Source organism: Triticum urartu, chromosome 3A (genome assembly GCF_056163025.1).
Source record: "Triticum urartu cultivar PI428250 chromosome 3A, HENAU_Tu73, whole genome shotgun sequence".
Lineage (NCBI taxonomy): Eukaryota > Viridiplantae > Streptophyta > Magnoliopsida > Poales > Poaceae > Triticum > Triticum urartu.
This window is the reverse complement of record NC_141875.1, coordinates 686,889,176-686,913,236: the sequence shown is the minus strand read 5'-3', so window position 1 is coordinate 686,913,236 and position 24,061 is coordinate 686,889,176. Positions and strand designations below refer to the sequence as shown.

Sequence of the window (24,061 nt, the reverse complement as noted above, 5' to 3'; positions counted from 1 at the left end):
ACGCCCGAGGTTTGTGCGACAGGACTCACCTAGACGAAGATCGACGCTTCAACATTAAGCTCGAGGAGACCTTCGATGCTGAAACGGTACGCAACGACGACAAGTGTTTTTTTCGTAATTAAGCACGACTTCAACTATTTCAACGTGTAATTTTCATCTTTTACAATTCAACTAGCTTATCCCATGCCATGCATGACGCTATGTCTTGGAGAGGATGGGTTTTGAAGACCATGAAAGGATGGAAACAAAGAAAATTCACCTAAGGGCCCATCATGGTATGGATTTCAAAGGAAAGCTGTACAATTCTGAGAGCGTAACCCATTTTGGTTGCAAAAAATGGAAAGCACTTTGCAAGATATATGGTTTTCATGAGGATATGCTTGTCACCATGGATCTTGGTGATCCTGAAATAGAGCAAGACAATATGGACATTTGGGTCCTTGTTGATACGCCTCCAATTCTACCGTTATGTGAGTTTCTCAAACATAGTTATTAACTAATTTATATTGTTTATTTCAAAATAGTTGACAAATTATTTTCATTATTCAAAGAATGTGCGGAAGATGGTAGACAAAACCCACTACATCGATGGCTCCGAATTAACTTATCAGGAGAAAAATCATTGATACGTCTCCAACGTATCTATAATTTTTGATTGTTCCATGCTATATTACCTACTGTTTTGGACTATATTGGGATTTATTTTCCACTTTTATATTATTTTTGGGACTAACCTATTAACCGGAGGCCCAGCCCAGAATTGATGTTTTTTTGCCTATTTCAGTATTTCGGAGAAACAGAATATCAAACGGAGTCCAAATGGAATGAAACCTTCGGGAACGCGATTTTCTCATCAGATAAGACCCAGGAGACTTGGACCCTCCATCAAGAAAGCCACGAGGCGGTCACGAGGGTGGAGGGCGCCCCCCCTAGGGCGCGCCCCCTGCCTCGTGGGCCCCTCGAAGCTCCACCGACGTACTCATTCCTCCTAAATATACCTACGTACCCCCAAACGATCAGAGATGGAGCTAAAAATCTAATTCCACCACTGCAACTTTATGTATCCACGAGATCCCATCTTGGGGCCTGTTCCGGAGCTCCGCCGGAGGGGGCATCGATCACGGAGGCCTTCTACATCATCATCCAAGCCCCTCCGATGAAGTGTGAGTAGTTTACTTCAGACCTACGGGTCCATAGTTAGTAGCTAGATGGCTTCTTCTCTCTTTTTGGATCTCAATACAATGTTCTCCCCCTCTCTCGTGGAGATCTATTCGATGTAACCTTCTTTTTGCGGTGTGTTTGTTGAGACCGATGAATTGTGGGTTTATGATCCAGTCTATCTATGAATAATATTTGAATCTTCTCTGAATTCTTTTATGTATGATTGGTTATCTTTGCAAGTCTCTTCAAATTATCAGTTTGGTTTGGCCTACTAGATTGGTTTTTCTTGCCATGGGAGAAGTGCTTAGCTTTGGGTTCGATCTTGCGGTGTCCTTTCCCAGTGACAAAAGGGGCAGCAAGGCACGTATTGTATTGTTTCCATCGAGGATAACAAGATGGGGTTTTTATCATATTGCATGAAAGTATCCCTCTACATCATGTCATCTTGCTTAAGGCGTTACTCTATTTTTAACTTAATACTCTAGATGCATGCTGGATAGCGGTCGATGAGTGGAGTAATAGTAGTAGATGCAGGCAGGAGTCGGTCTACTTGTCTCGGACGTAATGTCTATATACATGATCATACCTAGATATTCTCATAACTATGCTCAATTCTGTCAATTGCTCAACAGTAATTTGTTCACCCACCATGAAATCTATGGCCCCCGGGTCTCTTTCTCATCATATCAATCTCTATCACTTTATTATTGCTTTGCTTTTTTTACTTTGCCCTTTTACTATTTACTTTGCATCTCTATACCAGAAATACCAAAAATATTATCTATCATCTCTATCAGATCTCACTTTCGTAAGTGACCTGAAGGGATTGACAACCCCCTAAGCGCGTTGGTTGCGTTGAGCTATTGTTTTTGTGTAGGTACGAGGGACTCGCGCGTAGCCTCCTACTGCATTGATACCTTAGTTCTCAAAAACCGAGGGAAATACTTACGCTACTTTGCTGCATTATCCTCTCCTCTTCGGGGAAATCCAACGCAATGCTCAAGAGGTAGCAATCATCTAATTGCATTTTGTACTGATATTGAGAATTACAATATCTACAATCAAACTCCTCAACATTATGGTCAATACGTGCCACTAGTGCACGTGTTGAACCACGATAACTACCATGGAGATACCCTGATAAGATTTTTTACTATTACGACATCCGTGCATCTTTTGCGTACTTCTAAAACTAGTACATCATTGCTAACTATGAAGTTATTACTATGTTTTTCAACAGAGAATCCCGATGGATTGTGTGCCTCATTTGATGTATCAGAAAGGTAGCCTTGATGTTTTGAACATACATCCAGGTCATCCTACGAATCTGAACCGTCCATACCGGATTTCTAAAAGAATTGGAGACATGCTAATCAAAGAATGGAAAAAATGTATGGACAGTCGTAAGGAGGTTCTTAAAAGCAAAAGGAAGCGAAGCGCAAGAATTGGAGACATGATCTATATTGTTTTATGCTATTTTACCTTAAAGAGGGTATTTATGTCCTACCTAATACTGATGATCATGTGCTAAGAACAAGTAAGTAGGGTTGATTCGATGACTATGAGGATGATGATCGTATGACTTGTTACTAATAACGAGTAGAAGTTGTATGATGATGATTAGTAGGACTTGTTATTATGATGATGTATGATGCGAGCATGAAGAGTTATTATATATCAGTGAGTGAAATGAACATGGATTGGATTGAAGTGAAGGCAACATGCATGTGGTGCATGAACATGGATTGGATTGAAGTGAAGGCAACATGCATGTGGTGCATGTCGAAAGTAGTACAATCCAAACTTGATCAAGTTAGGACTAGTATTACTCTCGACATGCACCACATATTGCGTTCACTTCAATCTAAGACATGTTTAGGCATAGCAGTAGCGTTGGTAAACCAAGCACGGAGATAAGAGAGGGCACTTCTCTCTATTAGCTAGCTAACAACCTAAATTAACCCCGAAAACCCCTAAACCACCCCCTTTCAAAAAAAAAACCTCAGCTCTTGCTAGCTGCTGATGCGTGGATGTCTTTTGGTCCCGGTTGGTGCCACCAACCGAGACCAAAGGCCCTTCTGCCTGGGCTCGCCGCAGCGGCCCATCTGTCCCGGTTCGTGTAAGAACCGGGACTAAAGGCCTAGGGCATTAGTAACGACCCTTTAGTCCCGGTTCGTTCGTCAACCGGGACAGATGGGCCTTACGAACCGGGACAAATGGCCCTTTTTCTACTAGTGTCTATGCATCAATACAACAGTAGTAGACTCCGTATGACTATAATTAACTAGCCGATCTGCAACCCATGAGTGCTTTGGTTTTCACTGTGAGATGTCTATAAACGGAACATGCCAACATATTCCTAGAAAGAATAAATAGTGCCCCAAAGGAGTCCGACTAGATCAGGGTGGGTTTGATCGTGTGATATAAGGCCTGATACCAATTGATAGGCAAAGGTGGCAGGATCCTTTTCTTTTGGACGTGCAAGAAACAAATACAGAGTGACCCAGTATATAAGCGAAGCTAGGCCGGAAAACCACAATAACAACAAAGAAAAGAAAAGAAAATAACCGCCAACGACAATCAAAGCAGACCACCAACTCCTAACATCGCCTCTGCCCCAGAGATCGAGAGCAAGATCTTCAGAAACACGTTCAAGAAGGCGAATGACGGCCAAGGACATCGCCATTAGTGGCATCGATCCCGGTCGAACACAAAGCTTTCGCCCAGCCCTGCGCTCCACCGCCCCACCGAACCATGCCAGTGGTTCGGCCAAGCCAACAGCCTCCAATGTCCATTCCACCACAACCGGTCATGGCCCAGTGTAAGCAAGTACTCTTCCAAAATGCCTCCATGGAGGAGGACACCCATGGGCGCCAAAATCACCAGCAATGACCCCTGTCAAAGAACAAAAGCTTTCGCCCAAAGCCTTATGCCTCGCCACCTCTCACCTAGGGTGGGCACCAGGCCGCTGTGAACCTAACTATACCAAATCGCGGCTCCGCTGGCATTCAGCAGTGGCAAGCATGACCAGAATGAACAGAAGGACGCAATGGCCTCCACATCGCCATGGTGGATTGCATACATCGATGCTGGCACCACCACCATCACCACAACAACGAGGGCTCCCACAAGCCACATCGCCGCCTATATGCCAACAGCAACACATAGCTGCGGCATCACCGAGGCCAATCATGTTGTATGGTGCATGCCCGGCCACAACGCAAGCCACAACCAAAGCATACCGTGACACCAACTTGCCATGATCGGAACCACAAACGAGTGACAACAGAGAGGACGCTCGTTTGCCAAAGCTTACTCCGGCCGCAGCCCATTCGGGCAAATATGGGGCCATCCGTGACCCAAATCAAGCCGCCACCACCACCGTGTGCGCGCCGTGCCACGCTGCCACACCCAACAGAATGCCTCCATGCCGCAAGCGCAGGAGCACAACCGCGTGACATAAGACCTCGAACGCAAACGCTAGAGCAGGAAAATCGGGTTTCCATGATCTTGGCCAAAGAGCCATCGCGCGCGCAGCCACAACGAACGCCAAGCACCGATGCCTCCTTGGCATTCCTCCACGCAACCAGCACGACGCCTAGATTAGCACCGCACAACCCGCCACTAGTTGACGCCTCGCTGCATAGCCCACCGCAAGCGAGCCTCCATTGAGCGGAGGAACAAGGCCCGCCGCCGCCGGCTCCCTCCCGGCTTTTCTTGGAGGGGAGCTGCCGGCGGCAGCGAGGGAGAGGGCGGGGAGGAGGGGAGGGAAGGTAGATGCACCGCCGCCACACGTGTCGCCATGGGGAGGGAGCAACGCGGGGGCAGTTTTCTAATCAATTCCAATATGTGTCTCTTGTGGGACGATCTTTCATTGAGATGATAAATATCGATTGACAATCCGATTACAACATGCAACCACGTTGCTACTTAGAAATCAGCAAACTAATTTCCTAGAGGTTAATGGCGATCCCATAAAAAAAGATTAGCATAACACCGAAGATCTGTTCCTAGAAGCCAGCGAAGAACGAGAAAGAATATGATCAAAGCAATCTGAATATTGCAGATATAGATGAAGTATTCATAAAAGTGGGGTTCCGATAGTATTCTTGTCCAGTTCGTTGGACACAATCGAAGTACCTCGCAATGGCTAACTTTTAACTAAATAAAACCCAAGAAAAACACTAGGGAATTGATCTACTTATCTAGGACTAAGGCATAACGACCAAGGGGATGGACATACTTCCAAGGCAGTGAAAACCAACTGTAGGTCATGCAAGACCCTTGGGCCCAAGTAAAGGTGACACATCACCATTTGATTTGTAGTTTGAATTGGATTCTGGATCAACATCAGATTGTTTCGGTGATATCTACGTGCTCGGGACGAATTTGAAGGTGAATCTAATGGGGTTGGAAAGTTCACAAGATAAGTTGTCCAACAAAATAAGATTCACCTAATTCAGAGTTCGAATGAAAAAGTTACAGGCATTTGAAGTCAGATATGTGTGTGTAGTTTGAAACTGAGTCCATAACACGTAGAACTTGAACTGTAACTTCTTTATTACAACACATGGTTTATAGAAGTGCTCAATAATCCTCCAAATAGACATGAAGTAAAAAAAGGTGAAGTATTTTGCCCTTGATAACATAAATTAATTATTGCATAATTTTTATTAGAATTCGCCTAAAAATACACATATATGCTATAATTTTTGTCATATCCAAGGTAGCCATGTCGATTTCCACATATATGCTAAAAATTTCATCACTGGCCATGAAGCTCGTCGGATCAACCATGTAGAACTCCTGGACCGAGGCCGGATGCCACGTGCATGACGGTGCCATGGCTCGTTGTAGGCTGTCTGCAAACTTGCACATCTCCTCGTCCTTTTCCGCGTGTTCCTCGGCTGCGTCCTCCAGGATGTCGGTGAGATCTTCGATGTTGGCAATCAGATGGGTGGTGGGTGGGTGAAAAAATTTGATTACTTGTTGCTGCTTGGCACGGCACGACGCCATGCCTTGAAGAATCAACTTGCTGCAGGAGAGATGTCGCGCTAGCATTCGGGGTGTTGCAAGCTTGATTCGTCATAGTTTGTGGCCCAACAAGATTCTGAGATAAAAACCTTTTATGGCACATCATGACTGTGTGTGATCATGCACATTATGACCATAGAACACCGACCAAGTCAGCCATATGAATCTTGTTATGAGAATGAGGGAAAGAAAATTTACATAGCTCTGTCGAACCCAAGCAGGGATGAACATCGTCTTTTGATTTTTTTTTCAAGTGCATCGATAGATCGAAGACTCCACGGGGCATGAACAACTTTATGATGACCTTGTGGAGCACTTGTGGGAGCTACATCGGTGTTGAACTTCCTCATGTTTACTTCGAAAGCATTTTGACCATTTATTATGTGTGAATTTAAATTTCCATACTTGTAGATTTGAAATTAGGATGAATGATACTCCCTCCTTCCCATTGTGTAGGGTGTGTAAGCTTTTGGTAAGGAAATTAGCACAAGGCTTCTCGCAAATTATTGCCATGGTTACAAAAAGTTTCTTCCACTTTTTTGATAAATGGAATATATTAATATCGTGAAGATACCAATTATATCCTGCCTCTCCACAAACAAGATATTGAAATACATCAAGGATGCACACAACTACGAACAAAAATTAAAAAAAAATCACCCTGGAGAGTCCGAGATCTCAAAAAACAATGCCTTCGCAATGACCATTGCCATGTACAACCAATGGAAGCCAAACCTTGGGATTTCACCCTGGAGATCATGGCTCGGAACTCGAGAAGCACCGCCAAAAATGTTGTTCACCTATGTTGCCGCCCCCTCTTTCCAAGGCCACCACTGCAAATGCTCAACACCGGACACACAGGAAAATGCCGCCAGTCTTCAGCACAACCAAAACTCCTATCCGCTATTACAAGTCTCCGATCGCAGCCACCGTGACTTTCTTCACCACATGCTCCATGGCACCGACAAGGCAGCGAAGCTTCGCGCCACACCCTCATAAAGCCTCTCTGGCTGAAGATGAGGGCGCTCCCAACCGGATCAATTCCGATCTAGATATCAAGTGATGCAATCGCCAAAAGCTGTCCAGATCGAGGAGGCCGGCATGAAGCAGATCGTAGTTATGGAGCTTGAAGAATAGTAGGGCCAACCACCTCGGGGCTCGCCTGGATCCCGATGGCCGGATCTGGGCAGTGTCACGCTTGACATCCTCCCCCGATGCAGCCCCAAATGGCCACGACGCCGGTAGCCGCTGCCACACCCATGTGAGGACGTGAGGTCTGCCACTGGTCGCCGGGATCCTAAGGCCCAGTGCGCACCGTTGCACCTCCCAACCTGCTGCCCTACAGGAAGGAAGCCGCCGTGGGAGAGAGCCTGGCCACCGCTGTCGGCCGCGGGGGCTTCACCCAGTGGCGGCGCGGCGTGAGGAGGGGAAAGAGCGGCGCTGGTGTGTGGATTGCTGGCCGCGCCCGAGTCGCCTTGGGCTGGGTGACGTGGGAAGAGCCTTTTTTCGCGGAGGGGTCGAGCCGATCGATTGGTTATGATGCGTTCTTCTTCCATGATATCCTTTACAAACATGGTTGGCTAATCCACCATTAGCAATGGTTAGTTTAGTCTGACCATCCAAGAGAGAATATCAGGGGCTCAGTGCTAACACGCCTTAGATGTTTAGAAGTTTTGAGAAAGGTTAGGCGCCTAAGATTTTGGGAAGAAGGGAGTATGTGTTGAAGATAAAAATATTTTTTTATGGTAAAAATGTATGCATTAGTGTAAAGAGTAACAGGAATTATAAGATCGAATTTACAGCTGCACACCATTCAAATCCAATAACTTTATTGGACAGACCCCTAAACGTACTTAAAGGTAATAGGAAGAGGTTTTTGAGGGAAATATTGAACGTGGATGTTGTCATCTACAATGAGGTTTTCATGATATTCCATTATTCATCTCCATTCAAGGCTCTTGAACGTGGATGTCGTCATCTCCGACAAACCTACTCCAGAACCAGTGTCCCTTCCAGACGAGCACCATCTCCTCGATGGGGACGTTCTTGGTCTCCGGCAGGAAGAGCGCCACGAAGACGGTCATGACCACCCCCCATCCGGCGAAGAAGTAGAAGAGCCCGAATTTCATGTGGCAGAGCATCGTGAGGAAGGCTTGCGCGATGACGAAGGTGAAGAGCATGTTCACCGATACGTTGATGCTCTGCGCCGCCGACCGGATCTCCAGCGGGAAGATCTCGCTCGGCACCAGCCACCCCAGCGCACCCCACGACCACACGAAGCCCGCCACGTACAAGCAGATGAAGAGCACCACCGCCGCCGCGTAGCCTTTGGGCATCTCTCCAACGCCGCTTGTCCCGAACCTTGCCGCGATCAGCGTCCCCACCGCGAGCTGAGACACTAGCATCTGCGCGCCACCCTGCAGGAACAACTTCCGCCGCCCCAGCCTGTCGACGATGAGCATTGTCACCAGCGAGCCAAGCACGAGGACGCCGCCTGTCATAACTGACGACACGAGCGACGCGTCCCCTTTAAAACCGAGCGTCTCAAAAAGCACGGGTGCGTAGAAGTTGATGACGTTGATGCCAGAGAGCTGCTGGAAGAAGGGGATGAGCACGGCCATGGTGAGCTGCGCACGGTACTTGCGCAACACAATGTTGCGCCATGGATGTTGCACTAGCTTTGACACCTCCCTTGCTGCCACCAGGTCCGCGTACTCATCACCGATGTCGTCGGTGCCGCGAATACGGCGTAGCATCCGACGGGACGCCTCTGGGTGGCCTCGCTCCATCAATGAGTTGGGGGTGTCAGGGAGGAAGAGTGAGCCGAGCGTGATGACCGCCGCTGGCACAGCCGCGAGCCCTAGGCTGAAGCGCCAACCATGGCCGCCTTTGATCTTGTTGGTACCGTAGTTGATGAGCTCTGCTGTCAGGATGCCGGTGGTGATCATGAGGTTGAAACCAGTGCCGAGCATGCCACGAAGACGCGCTGGTGCCATCTCCGACATGTACAACGGCACAGACTGCATGCATGCGTATCAAAGTAATCATTCAATTGTACTTTTACACACTTGATTCATCATGTGTACTCACAATATGCCCGAAATTATGTGGCGTGCACATAATATTGGATGATTTTGACTCACCATCAATATACTTTCATACTTGCTTGCACAACTATCGATTTATTTCTGCACATAGTAATGCAGTGGGATAGACATGGACCAGATACTACAAGACAGCACCTAGCACCACCTCAGTTCATGCTTTTCTTTTATACTATTTTTTACTACTTAAAAAATTGTCAATGGGACTTGATGTTTAGTTGGTTTTCAATCCATATATCTTCCCCGTTGGTCCATGCATATCCTAAACAAATGAAACAAAGAAATGAATGTGCCCCATATATGTCTCATTCTCTTCCCATTTCTGTGTACGTACCTGTTGATGCAACTGTAAATGTAATTAATCAATAACTACTCCATGCGTATCAAAATATAAGACGTTATTGGACACTATCATAGTGTTAAAAAACTTCTATATTAAGTTACAGAGGTAGTAAGACACAAACGAGTGACGCAGAACAACAAAGCAGTCAAGCTCTTTGAAATTTCTGGCTTCAACTTGGGCGATATATATTTGCATGTGGCGGCATTTTGATGTGACCTTGAGGGCAACATATATTTGCATACGGAACTGTGATGTGACCTTCATGGCGACATATATTTGCATACGGAACTGTGATGTGACCTTGATGGCGATATAGATAAATATATTTGCACACGCACACATCTCATCTCATGTAAAAAAGTCATTGGAGTGAACAACCTCGTACCTGATTGGCGAAGCCAATGCCGACTCCGAGCAATGTGCGTCCAACGATGAGCATGGCAATGTTCTGCGCGGCGCCGTTCAGGGCCGCTCCCACGAGAAAGGCGAAGCCGCCGGCAAACATGGACCACCTGCGGCCTAGGACGCGGGTGACGGTGGATGCAAAGAACGAGGCGATGAGGGCGGCGAGGTAGAGGGAGGAGGTGAAGGCCTGTAGCAGCTGGTTGTCGTACCGGCAGTACTGGTTGCTCTTGCTCGCCTCCTGCTTCTTCCAGTACACCTCTGGGAAGAACTTCAAGAGGAACGGGTCCATGGACGTGACGCCGCCTGAGATGCCGATGTCATAGCCAAAGATGAGGCCGCCGGTGGAGGCGACGACGCATGTGAAGACGACGTATAGAGTGAGCTTGCCAGGGTATGGCTTTCCACCAGCCGTGTTCATCATGACGCCGCCGGCCATGGTTGATCGAAGCTAGGGATGGTAGGATTGGGCGAATACTTTGCTACTAGCTCACTATTAAGGTTGGAATATATGATGCCAGCATGCCACCGAGGAGAGGGAGCGCAGCTCAATCTGCTTATATCAAGGACGGAGCCTATAAAATTGTGCTCCTCTTGAATGGGCTGGGCTAGGTACTCCCACGAATGTGGATTTATAAAGCTCAGGTTTCTGGACACCTCTTATCTTTACCGTCCAATGTTGCTTTGAGATCCATGCTACACAACTAACTTACTACATGCAATTTTCTCTTTTTTTCTTCAAAACGAAACAACATATGAACTTTAAACTTCGCAGGACAACAAAACATTCTTACTGCAATGTGGGAAAAAACTTTCAGATTTTTTGGTCCGACATAAATATACAAAATGAGATTTTTTTTGAGTAAAAAATACTATTTTTTTGTATATACGGTTCAAAAAAAAATCTCAAAGTATTTTTCCCACATTCTAGTTAGAATGTTTTGTTGTTCTCCAAAGTTTGAATTTCATACGTTGTTTTATTTAGAAGAAACAAAAAAAGACAAAAGTGTTTGCACAAATCGCGTTGCAGAAATGAATGGATAGATAAGGTGGTGTAGGAAAGCCTATGCTCTCTCAAATGTTAACCGTACTCCCACCTGGCTTTGGCCGAGTTCGGTTTTGGGGATTAATTCCCAACAGTGAACTAACGGCATTTCTAACCAATTCCCAATAACTGTTTAGAGAAGTAAAAATTCGGCTTTACTTCTCTAAGCGGCACCTAGCCGATCCCCAATCGGCGTTAGTGGATGATTAATTATCCCCAGCCGTGCTCCGTCTCTCTATATTTACTCCACCACTTGGCGGCCGAGTAAAAAAGAATCCTCTCTCCTCTGCTGTCTCCCCCGCTCCACTTCCGTGCCGCATCTACGCCGGCGCCACCCCTCCCACGCCCAACCGGCCACCGGCCGCCGCCGCGGATGCTCCGTCGCGGTCCTTGAGCATCCGGATTTGTGCCCCTCTCGTCCGGTCGCCGGTGCACAACCAGTAGATCTACGGCTTCCGCGTTCACTGCCGAATTTGGCGCACCCGGTCGCCAACGACTAGGCCTTGCCATGGATTGGCCGGGTATCGGACCGCATAGCCCCGGCAAAGCCTCTGTGTTGCATGCTGGTGTTGATTCCGCCTCCAGTCGCTCAGATCTCTCCCGTCGGCGGTTCGCCGACAAAGACGCGCCCGGCCGTCGCTCGGGCTCGGCGGTGGCCCAGCGGCTCGTCGGCTGACCATTGTCGGTCATAAAGTGCGACGATTGCCCGCGGCCGGTTGTTGGGTAACGTAGCATAAATTCAAAATTTTCCTACGTGTCACCAAGATCTATCTATGGAGTCATCTAGCAACGAGGGAGGAGTGGATCTACATACCCTTGTAGATCGCGCGCGGAAGCGTTCAAGAGAACGGGGTTGATGGAGTCGTACTCGTCGTGATCCAAATCACCGATGATCCTAGCGCCGAACGGACGGCACCTCCGCGTTCAACACACGTACGGAGCAGCGACGTCTCCTCCTTCTTGATCCAGCAAGGGGGAGGAGAGGTTGATGGAGATCCAACAACACGACGGCGTGGTGGTGGAAGTAGCGGGATTCCAACAGGGCTTCGCCAAGCGCTGCGGGAGGAGGGAGATGTGTCATGGGAGGGAGAGGGAGGCGCCAGGGCTTGGGTATGGTTGTCCTCCCTTCCCCCCCACTATATATAGGGCCAAGGGAGAGGGGGAGGGCGCAGCCTTGCCCCTTCCTCCAAGGAAGGGTGCGGCCAAGGGGGGAGAAGTCCATCCTCCCCAAGGCACCTCGGAGGTGCCTTCCCCTTTTAGGACTCTCCCTTTCCCTTGATTCTTGGCGCATGGGCCTCTTGGGGCTGGTGCCCTTGGCCCATGTAGGCCAAGGAGCACCCCCTACAGCCCATGTGGCCCTCCGGGGCAGGTGGCCCCACCCGGTGGACCCCCGGGACCCTTCCGGTGGTCCCGGTACAATACCGGTGACTCCGAAACTTGTCCCGATGGCCGAAATAGCACTTAATATATATAATTCTTTACCTCCGGACCATTCCGGAACTCCTCGTGACGTCCGGGATCTCATCCGGGATTCCGAACAACTTTCGGGTTACCGCATACTAATATCTCTATAACCCTAGCATCACCGAACCTTAAGTGTGTAGACCCTACGGGTTCGGGAGACATGCAGACATGACCGAGATGACTCTCCGGTCAATAACCAACAGCGGGATCTGGATACCCATGTTGGCTCCCACATGTTCCACGATGATCTCATCGGATGAACCACGATGTCAAGGACTTAATCAATCCCGTATACAATTCCCTTTGTCTAGCGGTACGATACTTGCCCGAGATTCGATCGTCAGTATCCCGATACCTTGTTCAATCTCGTTACCGGCAAGTCTCTTTACTCGTTCCGTAACACATCATCCCATGATCAACTCCTTGATCACATTGTGCACATTATGATGATGTCCTACCGAGTGGGCCCAGAGATACCTCTCCGTTTACACGGAGTGACAAATCCCAGTCTCGATTCGTGCCAACCCAACAGACACTTTCGGAGATACCTGTAGTGTACCTTTATAGCCACCCAGTTACGTTGTGACGTTTGGCACACCCAAAGCACTCCTACGGTATCCGGGAGTTGCACAATCTCATGGTCTAAGGAAATGATACTTGACATTAGAAAAGCTTTAGCATACGAACTACATGATCTTGTGCTAGGCTTAGGATTGGGTCTTCTCCATCACATCATTCTCCTAATGATGTGATCCCGTTATCAATGACATCCAATGTCCATGGTCAGGAAACCGTAACCATCTATTGATCAACGAGCTAGTCAACTAGAGGCTTACTAGGGACATGGTGTTGTCTATGTATCCACACATGTATCTGAGTTTCCTATCAATACAATTCTAGCATGGATAATAAACGATTATCATGAACAAGGAAATATAATAATAACTAATTTATTATTGCCTCTAGGGCATATTTCCAACACCGGTGGTGCACCGAGTTTCTGCCATGCTAGAGCATCCCAGATGGTTGTTCTTCAAGTGCAAAAAAGATAGCGTATGTGCCTCTTTTCATTCGGTTGTTCACCGAATTTGATGCAATTTCGGTAGCTCATTGTTTGCTGTAATTTGTGTGTTGGGTGGATGCAAGTTTTGATAGCACAAAAATTGATAAATGCTCATTTACTCGTTGCTAGACTAGATGCTAGAGATGAGACTAGTTGCGAAACAACGTCTACTTGTTCAAAACCGAAGAAGAAAAAAGTGTGCAAGCTCGAGAAGCCGCAGATCAACAATAAAGACATAGAGAAGATATTAATCCAACTAGTGGGAACTGTTATGGAAGTTGGATATCTTTTAGAATGTTTAATTGTGGTTCTTGTTTTTTTTGTCTTACTCTCGTAGTGAAGAATAGGTGAATTATGTACTCCAATGTATCAAAATGTCACTGAACGAAATAAAGAGGCAAAGCATGTGTTCCGACAGCGAAACGCGAATGAAAAAAATACTCCGTTATATATAAGGTATCGGTTAGGTTGGGCCAAAACTTAGTGGAGTAAAAATACTCCACTACGGTTTTACTCCACCATTTTTATAGGTTTGAAATGTCCTAAGCCCTGTAGGGATTGAGTGGATCCCCTGTCCAATTAATCTATCATTACAACATTTACTTCTTTTTACATTGACCTACACTACATCGAAACTACTCTAGCTGCAATTGCCAGAGAAACATTTTGGTCCCCTCTCCTCTGGCTGCCGTATTGGCCCTGTGAGGTGGGGGCCCTTGGATCTTCAAGTGTTCTATGTTCTTCGCCAACATCTAGTGGTGATCGTAGGTTTGTGAGAGTAAATTACTCTCATTTTTTTTGGTGGTGCCACGAAGCTAGAGAGTTTGGTGTGCTCGCAGATTCGATAATTTGCTCTTAAGAGTTTATATTAGTGTATGAAGTTTTCTTTTTGTTGGTTTTATTCTTTCTGGAGGTGAAACATTTCAAAGACACTATGGTTAAGATATTGTGATTCCATGATCTACACATGTTGATCATACCCGGCCCAAGTATGTTCATCGCTCAAGGCTTCCCATTTTTTGGATGGGTGACTCATTGGACTTTCAAAACTTTTTTTTTAATTTTCGTGCGGGTGAGAAAGTGACAATATCATTGGTTCGGTCTAACTGCAACTTCTTTACTGAAGTATTAGGAGTATTTCGTCTAGCAGGGATTGACACCACATAGTAGGTGTTTCCAAGAGATGTGAATGTAATTCTTAGTCCTAAAGTTTACTTCTTATTTTCTTGGATCTTACATGTAACTGTAATAGTTATGAGTATGAATAAAATTACAGGTGTTTGTCATTTTTTTTACTGAAATCCCTGTTCATTGAAACATGCTTTCACGTTGATATATTAGTAAAGCTACAAGGCCAAATGATACATGATATTAACGAAATCCTAAACAGCTGAGCAAACATAAAGGCACGATAAAACTGGCTGAGAATGGTAAAAATGCACACGCGTGCACAACTAAATACCTCGTCCAAGTCGCCGAGAAAAAGCACATGAGTCACTCAGTCATGCACTCACGCCCGAGGGTCCTTAACACTCATCCACGAATCCCTCAAGAGGACATGGCGTGAAGCAACATGATCACTGTGTCAGCCGAAGCGTACAAAAGGTTTTCACCTGAGTGTCGATCGGAGGGCAGAGAGAGAATCAAGGCGACACCCCAAGAGGGTGCTGATACCCGCAGGCATCGCCGCCACTGTCGCAGAGGTGCAGAGCTTTCGGCGAACTTCCCCTACTCACAACATTGTGGGAACAGGACCACCATGATGGGCACCCCACCCAGTGGAGCACAGACTCTAGGTCCGGATCAGTATCAGGACGCCACTCCTGGCGACGTGTTCGCCGGGACCACTCGCCATCGAACGCCTCTGTCAACCACATGGCCGAAGCACACAACCAACACCTGTTGAAGGGCCGCTCACAGGAGAGCCAATCCATCCACCCTCACATCACAGGGGCATCGGCCCGGCATCTAAGACTTAGCCGCCGCCGCTGCCAGGACAACATGCAGTCAAACCGTAGTCAGCCAATCCCTTTTAGGTTTCCCTTATAGTTGTTCGGTTGTGCAGGGATTACAAGAGGTTAATTTGAACATACAACGTGCAAATAACTTGCTAATTGTTTCCACGAGACCAAAGACATGAAGTACGTGAAAGAAAGGTGCCGATCACGTGTGTAGCTGGCTCCAAGAGAGCACCTGTCTAACTAATTCAAACTGACACTCATTTACAGAACAATCACAAGTCAGTCTTGCATTTCAAATATTACCACAAACGAACTTAAGAACGCAATTTCAAAAACCGAACTTCACATCAAAAGAAACAGTAAAACATGATTCTAGCTCCGATATCCTTCCTAAGTTTCCAACAGAGAAGAAGCTTCCTTCGCACCATTCCTCGACCCTTTTGTCCAGAATAGATCATCTACAGTTCTACAGGCCTGTACCAGGGAAAGCCATTGATTACCACATCATATAAGAAATGATTTGAAGCTATATAGGAGCTAAAGACAGAAATAAGGTTTATTATTATAATTCACCATTAGTACATGGAAAAATGAAAGAGTAGCGGGAGTAAGTTTTATTTTTGTTTATTTCATAAAACGAGTGTTGAAGTGCTTATGACTATGGACTATGGAGGGAAAAGTTGAGAAAAATTATGTGCTATGATATTATGAATTGTGCTAACATGGAAAAGTCTGGAAAATATGTCTATGTGTTGTGTTGGAACTAACCTCGCATGAAACGTCAATGTTAGGTGCTTCAAATTCATTGTCTCTGCATTAAAAAAAAACAGAGAAGATGCATTTGTAAACGATATAGTGAGGCCAGCCAGTGTGTGAAGGAGTGCTGGCGGGCCGTATGCACCACAGGCGGTGGTTATTGTGCGGCAGCAGGTATCACAACATTATGACCGGTCTGGCGGAGCTCCCATGCCAGGAAAGCTGCAACATTGTACGTGTGTGTTTGTGTAGCCACTGAGTAATTAGGGCTTTGATGAACTGATACTTCCATTCATTATTTGATGTTTCATTGGCTGCTATGTCTTCGTAAAATGAAGTCAGGTGTGCAAAACTGAGTGTTGTATTGTGAAATCGGGAGGGCATACATCATCAGGAGTGCCAACAAATGAAATCAGGAGTGCCTCCCATGAAAAGTTCAACTATGCTGACTTTCTCCATTGTTCAGTGTCTGAAGGATCTGAGATTCAGTCTGCACCCTAGAAGGCTGTCCTGCACATCTCTTTTTCCAAGAGATTGGCTAATGTGGTCAGCGTTTATTGCTTGTAGGGTACTGTTTTTATTGGTTTCTTCAGTACCTAATAATAAAGTATGAACTGACTTCGTGGGTTCACCGTCACAATACGCTTTCTTTCTGTGAATTTACGCTTTCAGTTTGAATTTAAAACATATACGCGATGTGGTGCTAAAGCGTTGATCGATTTCGCTACAGCCCATCCAGAACGAAGAAACAGGCCAGCGACCCCATCTAGTTAAAACGTTGGTTTGGTCCACCCGGCACCCCTATGGGCCGAGCTGGGCCTAGTCCTACTTTTTTGGAAAACAAAAAGAAGGTGCGGTATGGATATTCGAACCCACGACTAGCCCTTCTTTCTTAAGGACTACGGCCAAATAAGCTAGCTCTATTGATTGTTCAAATTAGAAGATTGACTTATATTTTTCTCAAAAAAAGAAGAAGATTGACTTATACTAATAGTCCCACCTCGCTTCCTTCCACTAAATCCTCCTAATTTATATATGTCTTCCAGGTTCCTGGGTCTCAAGGAGGTGTCTGAGGAATCAAGAGGATTTCAAACGATCTAGAGAGATACAAGCAGGGAAAAGGATCGTGTGGGAAGAAGAGAGACCGGTAAGAGGTGTAATTGACGAGGGAGAAGGACGGATGCGTGATTCGAGGAATCACATGTGCTAATTAACAAGGGAAAAGGAAGGCCTATTAACGAGGGAGGGAGGAGAAGGAGGAATCACGCTGCCCAGGCTGATGCGGCGGAGGACCTCGAGGCGTAGCGGGAATACGCTCGATGGCGAGCCGAACAGAAGGGGGGCGGGACTTTCCTGAAGCAAGATTTGGGCAGCAGCCGCTACCATCTCTCCCTCGGCGGCTCTCTCTTATCTCTCCCTGAAGCAAGAGGTGGACAGGATGAAGCAACAACATGTGGATGGGTGTGTGTTTACTGTTTACAGGCCGGGGGAGAAGTTTACTCATGGGAAACATAGAAAAGTTTTCTTACTGAGAATTGGCAGGGGAAGATATGTGCATGCAGTTTTGGTACTATCTGTTTTAGACAAAGAGCATATGTGTTGTCTACATGAAATGTTTGTGTTCAGATGAATGGTTAGATGGTTGATGCTCACATTATTTCTAGATTTATTATAGGATTTCCGGCGATGTGTTTTTAGTGGGAGAGACGTTTTCATTGAAGACAAGACGTCTACGGTGACTTCGTAAATCTCAAGATGTTCATAGGAGTAGGTGTGCATGTGTACGTTCATAGGATGAGCGATTGCGTCTATATTCTGTTTAAAAAATAGTGCAACAAGAAGCAATATAATCTTGTAAACCAAACAACTAACATTCTCCTAACAAAATAAGATAGTAAAAACACACTTGCTTTCGAATATAAATTTTTTTATAGAAATAATCCCACTTGGATCCATCACCACTCTTTCAGCTAATATAAAAAAAATTGAGGACACTAAGAATCATACCATCATGAACGGAGGTGGTGAACATGAAAATCATCTGTGATGGTGAATATGAAAAGTGGCAATATTTGAGTAGACAATTTTTATTCCCAGTGCAACGCACAAGCACATTAAGTTAATGCATGCAAAGGTGTAAGTGGAACTTTTTTTTAAAAGACACAACATAGACGCCGACGCTCACAAACACATACATGACAACGTAGAGGAGGTGATGCTTCTAAATTCATAACACTGCAGTTCCTAGACTTATTTTAGCAGTTTTTGATCATTAGTGGTATCCGGACCGTCGAGGACGTGAATATTTGGGCTACACCTTCCAGGTTGCTATCATAGGATCGCTAGTAGAAAACGGAGCTTTAAAACCTGTTCGTAAGGGCCTTTAGTGCCGGTTCCATAACCGGTACTAAAGGTTTTTTTTTGATTTTTTTTTGAAAATTTTGGAATTTTTTTTGATTTTTTTATTTTTAATTTTTCTGAATTATTTGATGATTTAGTCTCTAATCACCTCTCTTAACTGCTCAAGTGTGGATCACTCATTCCAAATCGCCTAACTTTTCGGCCGGTCACCCATCCTCTCACTCCCCTAGCCTGAGCACTCTTAACTTCGGAGTTCTATTCCCCCTACATTCCAAGTCTGCACTTATTGTTTTCCTGACAAATGTAAACTGTCAATCCTATTAACCCTCAGCAGTTTAGCTTGAGCATTAGGTCACACGTTTCACCGTTTGAGTTTGAAACTATTATTCTAAAAAACAGTAATTATTTAGTAACACTAATATTTCTTGAATAATTTTGACCATAGTTTGACCACAGTTTGACCATAGTTTGGCCAGATTTGACCAAAATTCAAAAAATTGAAATAATTATTTAGTAACACTAATATTCTTGAATAATTATGTAGTAACATTAATACTTCTTGAATAAGTAGTTTGACCAGATTTAATCAAATTTTTTTAAAAAAATTGAAATTTGACCATATCTTTTTTTCCTTTTGGAATTTGAGGATTGTAAAAAATTGCAAACAGGCCATAGGCGGTCTTCATCGGATGCGGATTTTCGTGCTGAATTTTTTGATATATTATACGTTTTTTCCGACATCGTATGCAAAAGTTATAGCCGTTTTACATTTTCCCTACACTTTTTGCAAAACATGTCCAAATTTAAGTTTTCAAATTTTCCTAACTAGTAGATGTAGTAATATAACTACCTCTCGAAGTATTTTATTTTTTTGAAGTTTTTATCATTTTCTTTTGATTTTTTCAAAACTGAAATGGCGATAAGGGGGGTAGAGTTTGAAAATTGCCCCCTTTAGTGTGGGTTCGTGGCACGAACCCACACTAACGGCTTGTCCCCTTTAGTGTGGGTTCATGGTACGAACCAGTACTATAGGTTAGACCTTTAGTACCGGTTTGTGTCACAAACTGGTACTAAAGGGGCTCGTGGGGACCCGGCCTGACGCCAGCCTGCCACTACCCCTTTAGTACCGGTTCGTGGCACGAACCGGTACTAAAGGCTCAACACGAACCGGTACTAATGTATATAGTGCCTTTAGTGCCGGGCCAACTTCAAACCCACACTAATGTGTCTCACATTAGACCCTTTTTCTACTAGTGGATTGTGGCGATCTCACCATGGTTAAATTCTTACTCCAAATAAGGAGTTGTCGACCATTATCCGAAGACATATGATGTATATACTGTAAACCAATGAGGCATTGTAGGAGACGAGGAGCGGCTCACAGTTTCCCGACTAGCTCGTCGCCACACTCATGAAACACATATGCATGGGTGATGGCATGACAGGGTGTCCGCCAAAGCCCATGCCTCTACGAAGAAGCCTGACTCGTTGGACCCACTTGCATTAGTTCGCAACAAACGAGACAGACTCCAGCTTTGGTGTTTATTCTATGGTAAAGCACATGCGTTCCGCCAAAGAAAAAACTCCAATTAATTTCGGTGATAAACACTATCTTTTTTCTTCCGTTGCAAGGCACGGGCATTTTTGCTAGTATATATATATATATATATATAGTGTTACTATTCATCACCCAGGGTGCAAAAAGGGACCGTAAGAAAATATATAATCGCCGTAAAAAATATTTTATATTATGTAAAATAACAAACATAAAAACATAGTCCAAAATACACATAAACTGTAAATTTCTTGTCTTATGACCTATATTTTTATTTTTTCTTGTGTCAAATTTTACCTAGTGAATCAATAAGAATGTAACTATTTGAATTCCAAACGTAATTTAATTATGAAATGATCGTAAGATTACTACGGGTGAACAATAACTTATTTTGCACCCTGGGTGATGAATAGTAACACTATATATATATATATATATATATATATATATATATATATATATATATATACATAAACACTATTCTGATCACGGGATCAAAATAATATTCTGATCACAACATGAACTTCCCGAATAACGCGTCTGACTTTCCCCGAGTACTAGGTTGAACTTTAGCTAAAATGTGTCCAAATGGGGCTTGCCATATACCGTTGGAAAGCTATGGACATCAGTATCATGACCCAAATTAATTTTTTGGCAAAATGTAAGCAGTTTAAGAGAAGTTTTGAAAACCGTTTTTTTCTTCATACAAAAAACGTGAATCGTATTTTCGATCGCATTTTTAGACCGTTTATCGAAATGAGGCAAATAATATGGCGTTGGAAAGCTGCTGAAAAATCCCTCCTTCCACTTGTTGAAAGCTTTCCCTAATTACCTACGATTAAAAACTAATTCGGCATATCGTAAAATTTCGCAAATGGAGCACCCGAGTTTGTATTTTCGATGCCATTTCTAAACGCCTAATCCAATTGAGGCCAATAATATGGCGTTGGAAAGCTTATGAAAATGCGCTACTTTTTCATGTTAAAAGTTTTTTTCTAATTTTCAACGGTTTAAAAGTAATTTAGAAAACGGTACAAGTTCCACCGAGTTCGTATTTTCAAGCTAATTTTTTAACCGTACGTCCAAATGCAGCTGATGATATGGCGTTGGAAAGCTTGAAGAAATGTGAAACTTTTTTGTATATATTGTTTCTCCTAATTCATTACGGTTTTATGTCAGTTTTGAAAATGGCTAAAAACATATTTTTGCCGTAATTTCTACCAACTTTATCGGAATGGGGCAAATAATATACAGCTGAAAATCTACGGAAAATTCGAAACTTTTTCATGTTGATGGTTTTATGTGATTCCTTGCCATTTTAAAGTAATTTCGAAAATGGCGAGATCGTTCGTTCTGCCTTTATCGCGAAACGGATTCTTCAAAAATGCACCGCGTAAAGAACCTGAACTTCTCGGCATGTCTACTTGAACTTCACTCTGTTTTTCACGTCCTTTTTTTGCCCGTAGCTCTCCAGCCACTGTTCGTAGCTCTCCATCCACTCACCGGAATTGATCAAGTGATATACCGATGAAAAACTGCTGTAAACACGTAACTTTCCCGTGTTGATCGTTTTTTCATACTCGCGACAATTTTAAAAGTTTTTCATCTCAAATTCATTCACTATAGTAGTCGAACTTCGTCTTGTTTTCACGTTGAACTTCTGTGACGTATTTTCGTTTTTAATTTTACCATCCATTTCGTCAGTGTTACACAAATGATATTCTCTTTGTACAAACCTCTCTCACAATATTTTTTTTAACTTTCTCCGACCAAGGACTTGAATTTACACAAATGACATTCCTGTTGTTTTGAAGTAAATTAGAGAAATGACGAGATCATGATTTATGCCTTCATTGCGAATGGAAACGCACTGCGTGAAGTAGTTGAACTTCTCGGGCATGTTTGTTTGACCCTCACTCTGTTTTTGACATGTTGTTTTTTGCACTGTGTGAAGTAGTTGAACTTCTAGGGTATGTTTGTTTGAACTTCACTCTATTTCACTTTATTGTATTTCTCTTATATAAAATACACATCATGTAGTACGTGAACTTCCAGTTGTTATCACTTTGAATTTCTCTCTGGTTTGAGAGAATTATTTTATAACACCAAAAACAACATATTTTTTTTACGTATTTTGGACATCTAAATACACGATGAACTTCTCTCACAAGAAGTTTTTGACCTTTTCCTCGTCGAGCACTTGAACTTCTAGCAACCATTTTTTTTCCGTTTATGAGTTGTTTTTAAAAGTACAAAAAATGGCGTTGTGTTTTTTATTTTTTGAACAGGTAAATCCTAGGTTTTAGTATACTCCGAACTTGTTTGTTATTTCAATTTGAACTTCACCTTTTTATATTTTGAGTAAAGAATTGTATTCGATTTTTATACGGGAAAAATATTAGTTTTGTAATAAACATTATACAACTTCTTCGTTATTTCGGACTGAACTTCTTGGTTTATTCGTTAGCAACGGTAAAAAAAATAAGTTTTTGTGATAAATATTGAACTGCTCCATTTTTTGAAATTGAACTTCTTGGTTTATTATTTATCATCTAGGAAAATCTGATTTTTTTTCATATACATCGAACTATTGTATTTTTTTAAATTGAACTTCTTGGTTTTTTCAATTTGGACTTCTTGGTGTTATTCATTTGTAACAGAAAAAAAAATCCTAATTTTGCAATAAACATTGTACAAATTCTTGGATATTTTTGAACTGAACTTCTTGGTTTTTTCGTTAGTAACGGGAAAAATTATGAGAAAACCTACATTTTTTATAGACATCGAACTTCACCATTTTTTAAATTTGAAATTCTTAGTTTTATTTGTTAGTAATGGCGAAAATCCTTTTTCAATTTTCCCGGGCAGGTCACTTGAACTTCGAGCAACTAAATTTTTCATCAAGACAACCGTCACAAGTTTGTTGCCGTTTGAGAGCAGTATTAAAAATGGCAAAAACAACATCATTTTTCCTTTGTTTTTAACATGTAATTGAAGGTTGGACGTGTCGCATTAGAGATCTTGCAATTCACCAGGAGGAGCACGTGAACTTCTTGCAACAAACCTTTTAGGTTTTTATTTTAGTATTCTTTTATTCTCTGCTGAAACGCATGCCTTGTAGTAATTGAACTGCTCGTTGTTTTCACCTTGAGCTTCTGTCCCCTTCTTCTGTTTGTAATTGCCCACTCCTATTCCGAAACGCATTCTGCATAGTAGTTCAACTTCTCGTTGTTTTTATATTGAACTTTGGCCACATATTTTTTGTATGTTATCCCTCACCCGTTCCTCGGAGTTCCAGAAATGGTAAATCATTAGAAACTTGTTGAAAAGACGCAACTTTTTCAAATACGGGTAAACTTTTCTTTCCGAACAACATACGCCAATTTGTTTTTACCATTTATTTTTGGAACATAGTATACAATATACCCTCGGAAAGTTGTTGAATAGGAGAAACTTTTTTCATGTAGAGAATTTTTGTTTTCCAATTTGTAATGGATAAAGAGAATTTTGTTAAAACATATTGTGTGTGTGTGTGTGTGTGTGTTTGCACAAGTAAATACACGGACCTCCTTCATAAGAGGTTTTGAACTTCCTTGCCCACCACGTAAACTTTTAGCAAACGTTTTTTTAACTTTGCCTTTTTATTCCTTTTTCGTATATGAAAAACACTCAATGTAGTAGTTGAATCGATGGTTGTTTTCACTTTGAACTTGTGTGTTATTTTTTATCTAAACTTCACATTTTGCATTTTTTGAGTAAAGATTTCTTTGTGATTTTTCAAACAAACAACGAACTTCACAGTTTTTAGTTTG

The 24,061-nt window shown here is 43.5% G+C and overlaps 1 protein-coding gene across 1 annotated transcript; it reads right to left on the bottom strand.

Annotated features, from left to right (window-relative positions):
- Window positions 1-7,977: 7,977 nt before the first annotated feature.
- On the bottom strand, window positions 7,978-10,859 carry LOC125549238 (sugar transport protein MST3-like). The gene is made up of 2 exons (XM_048712698.2): window positions 10,028-10,859; window positions 7,978-9,215 (listed from the first exon to the last, which is right to left on the bottom strand). Exons 1-2 carry the CDS (start codon window positions 10,481-10,483, stop codon window positions 8,145-8,147), a joined length of 1,527 nt encoding a protein of 508 aa, XP_048568655.1. The 5' UTR covers window positions 10,484-10,859; the 3' UTR covers window positions 7,978-8,144.
- Between the last annotated feature and the right edge of the window lie 13,202 nt (window positions 10,860-24,061).

Bases quoted from the DNA above. Each gene is read 5' to 3' on its own strand.
- LOC125549238 (XM_048712698.2), bottom strand. From the start codon at position 10,483: ATGGCCGGCGGCGTCATGATGAACACGGCTGGTGGAAAGCCATACCCT. The intron at 9,216-10,027 runs GTACGAGGTTGT...GCATGCATGCAG, and splicing joins GCATTGGCTTCGCCAATCAG to TCTGTGCCGTTGTACATGTC.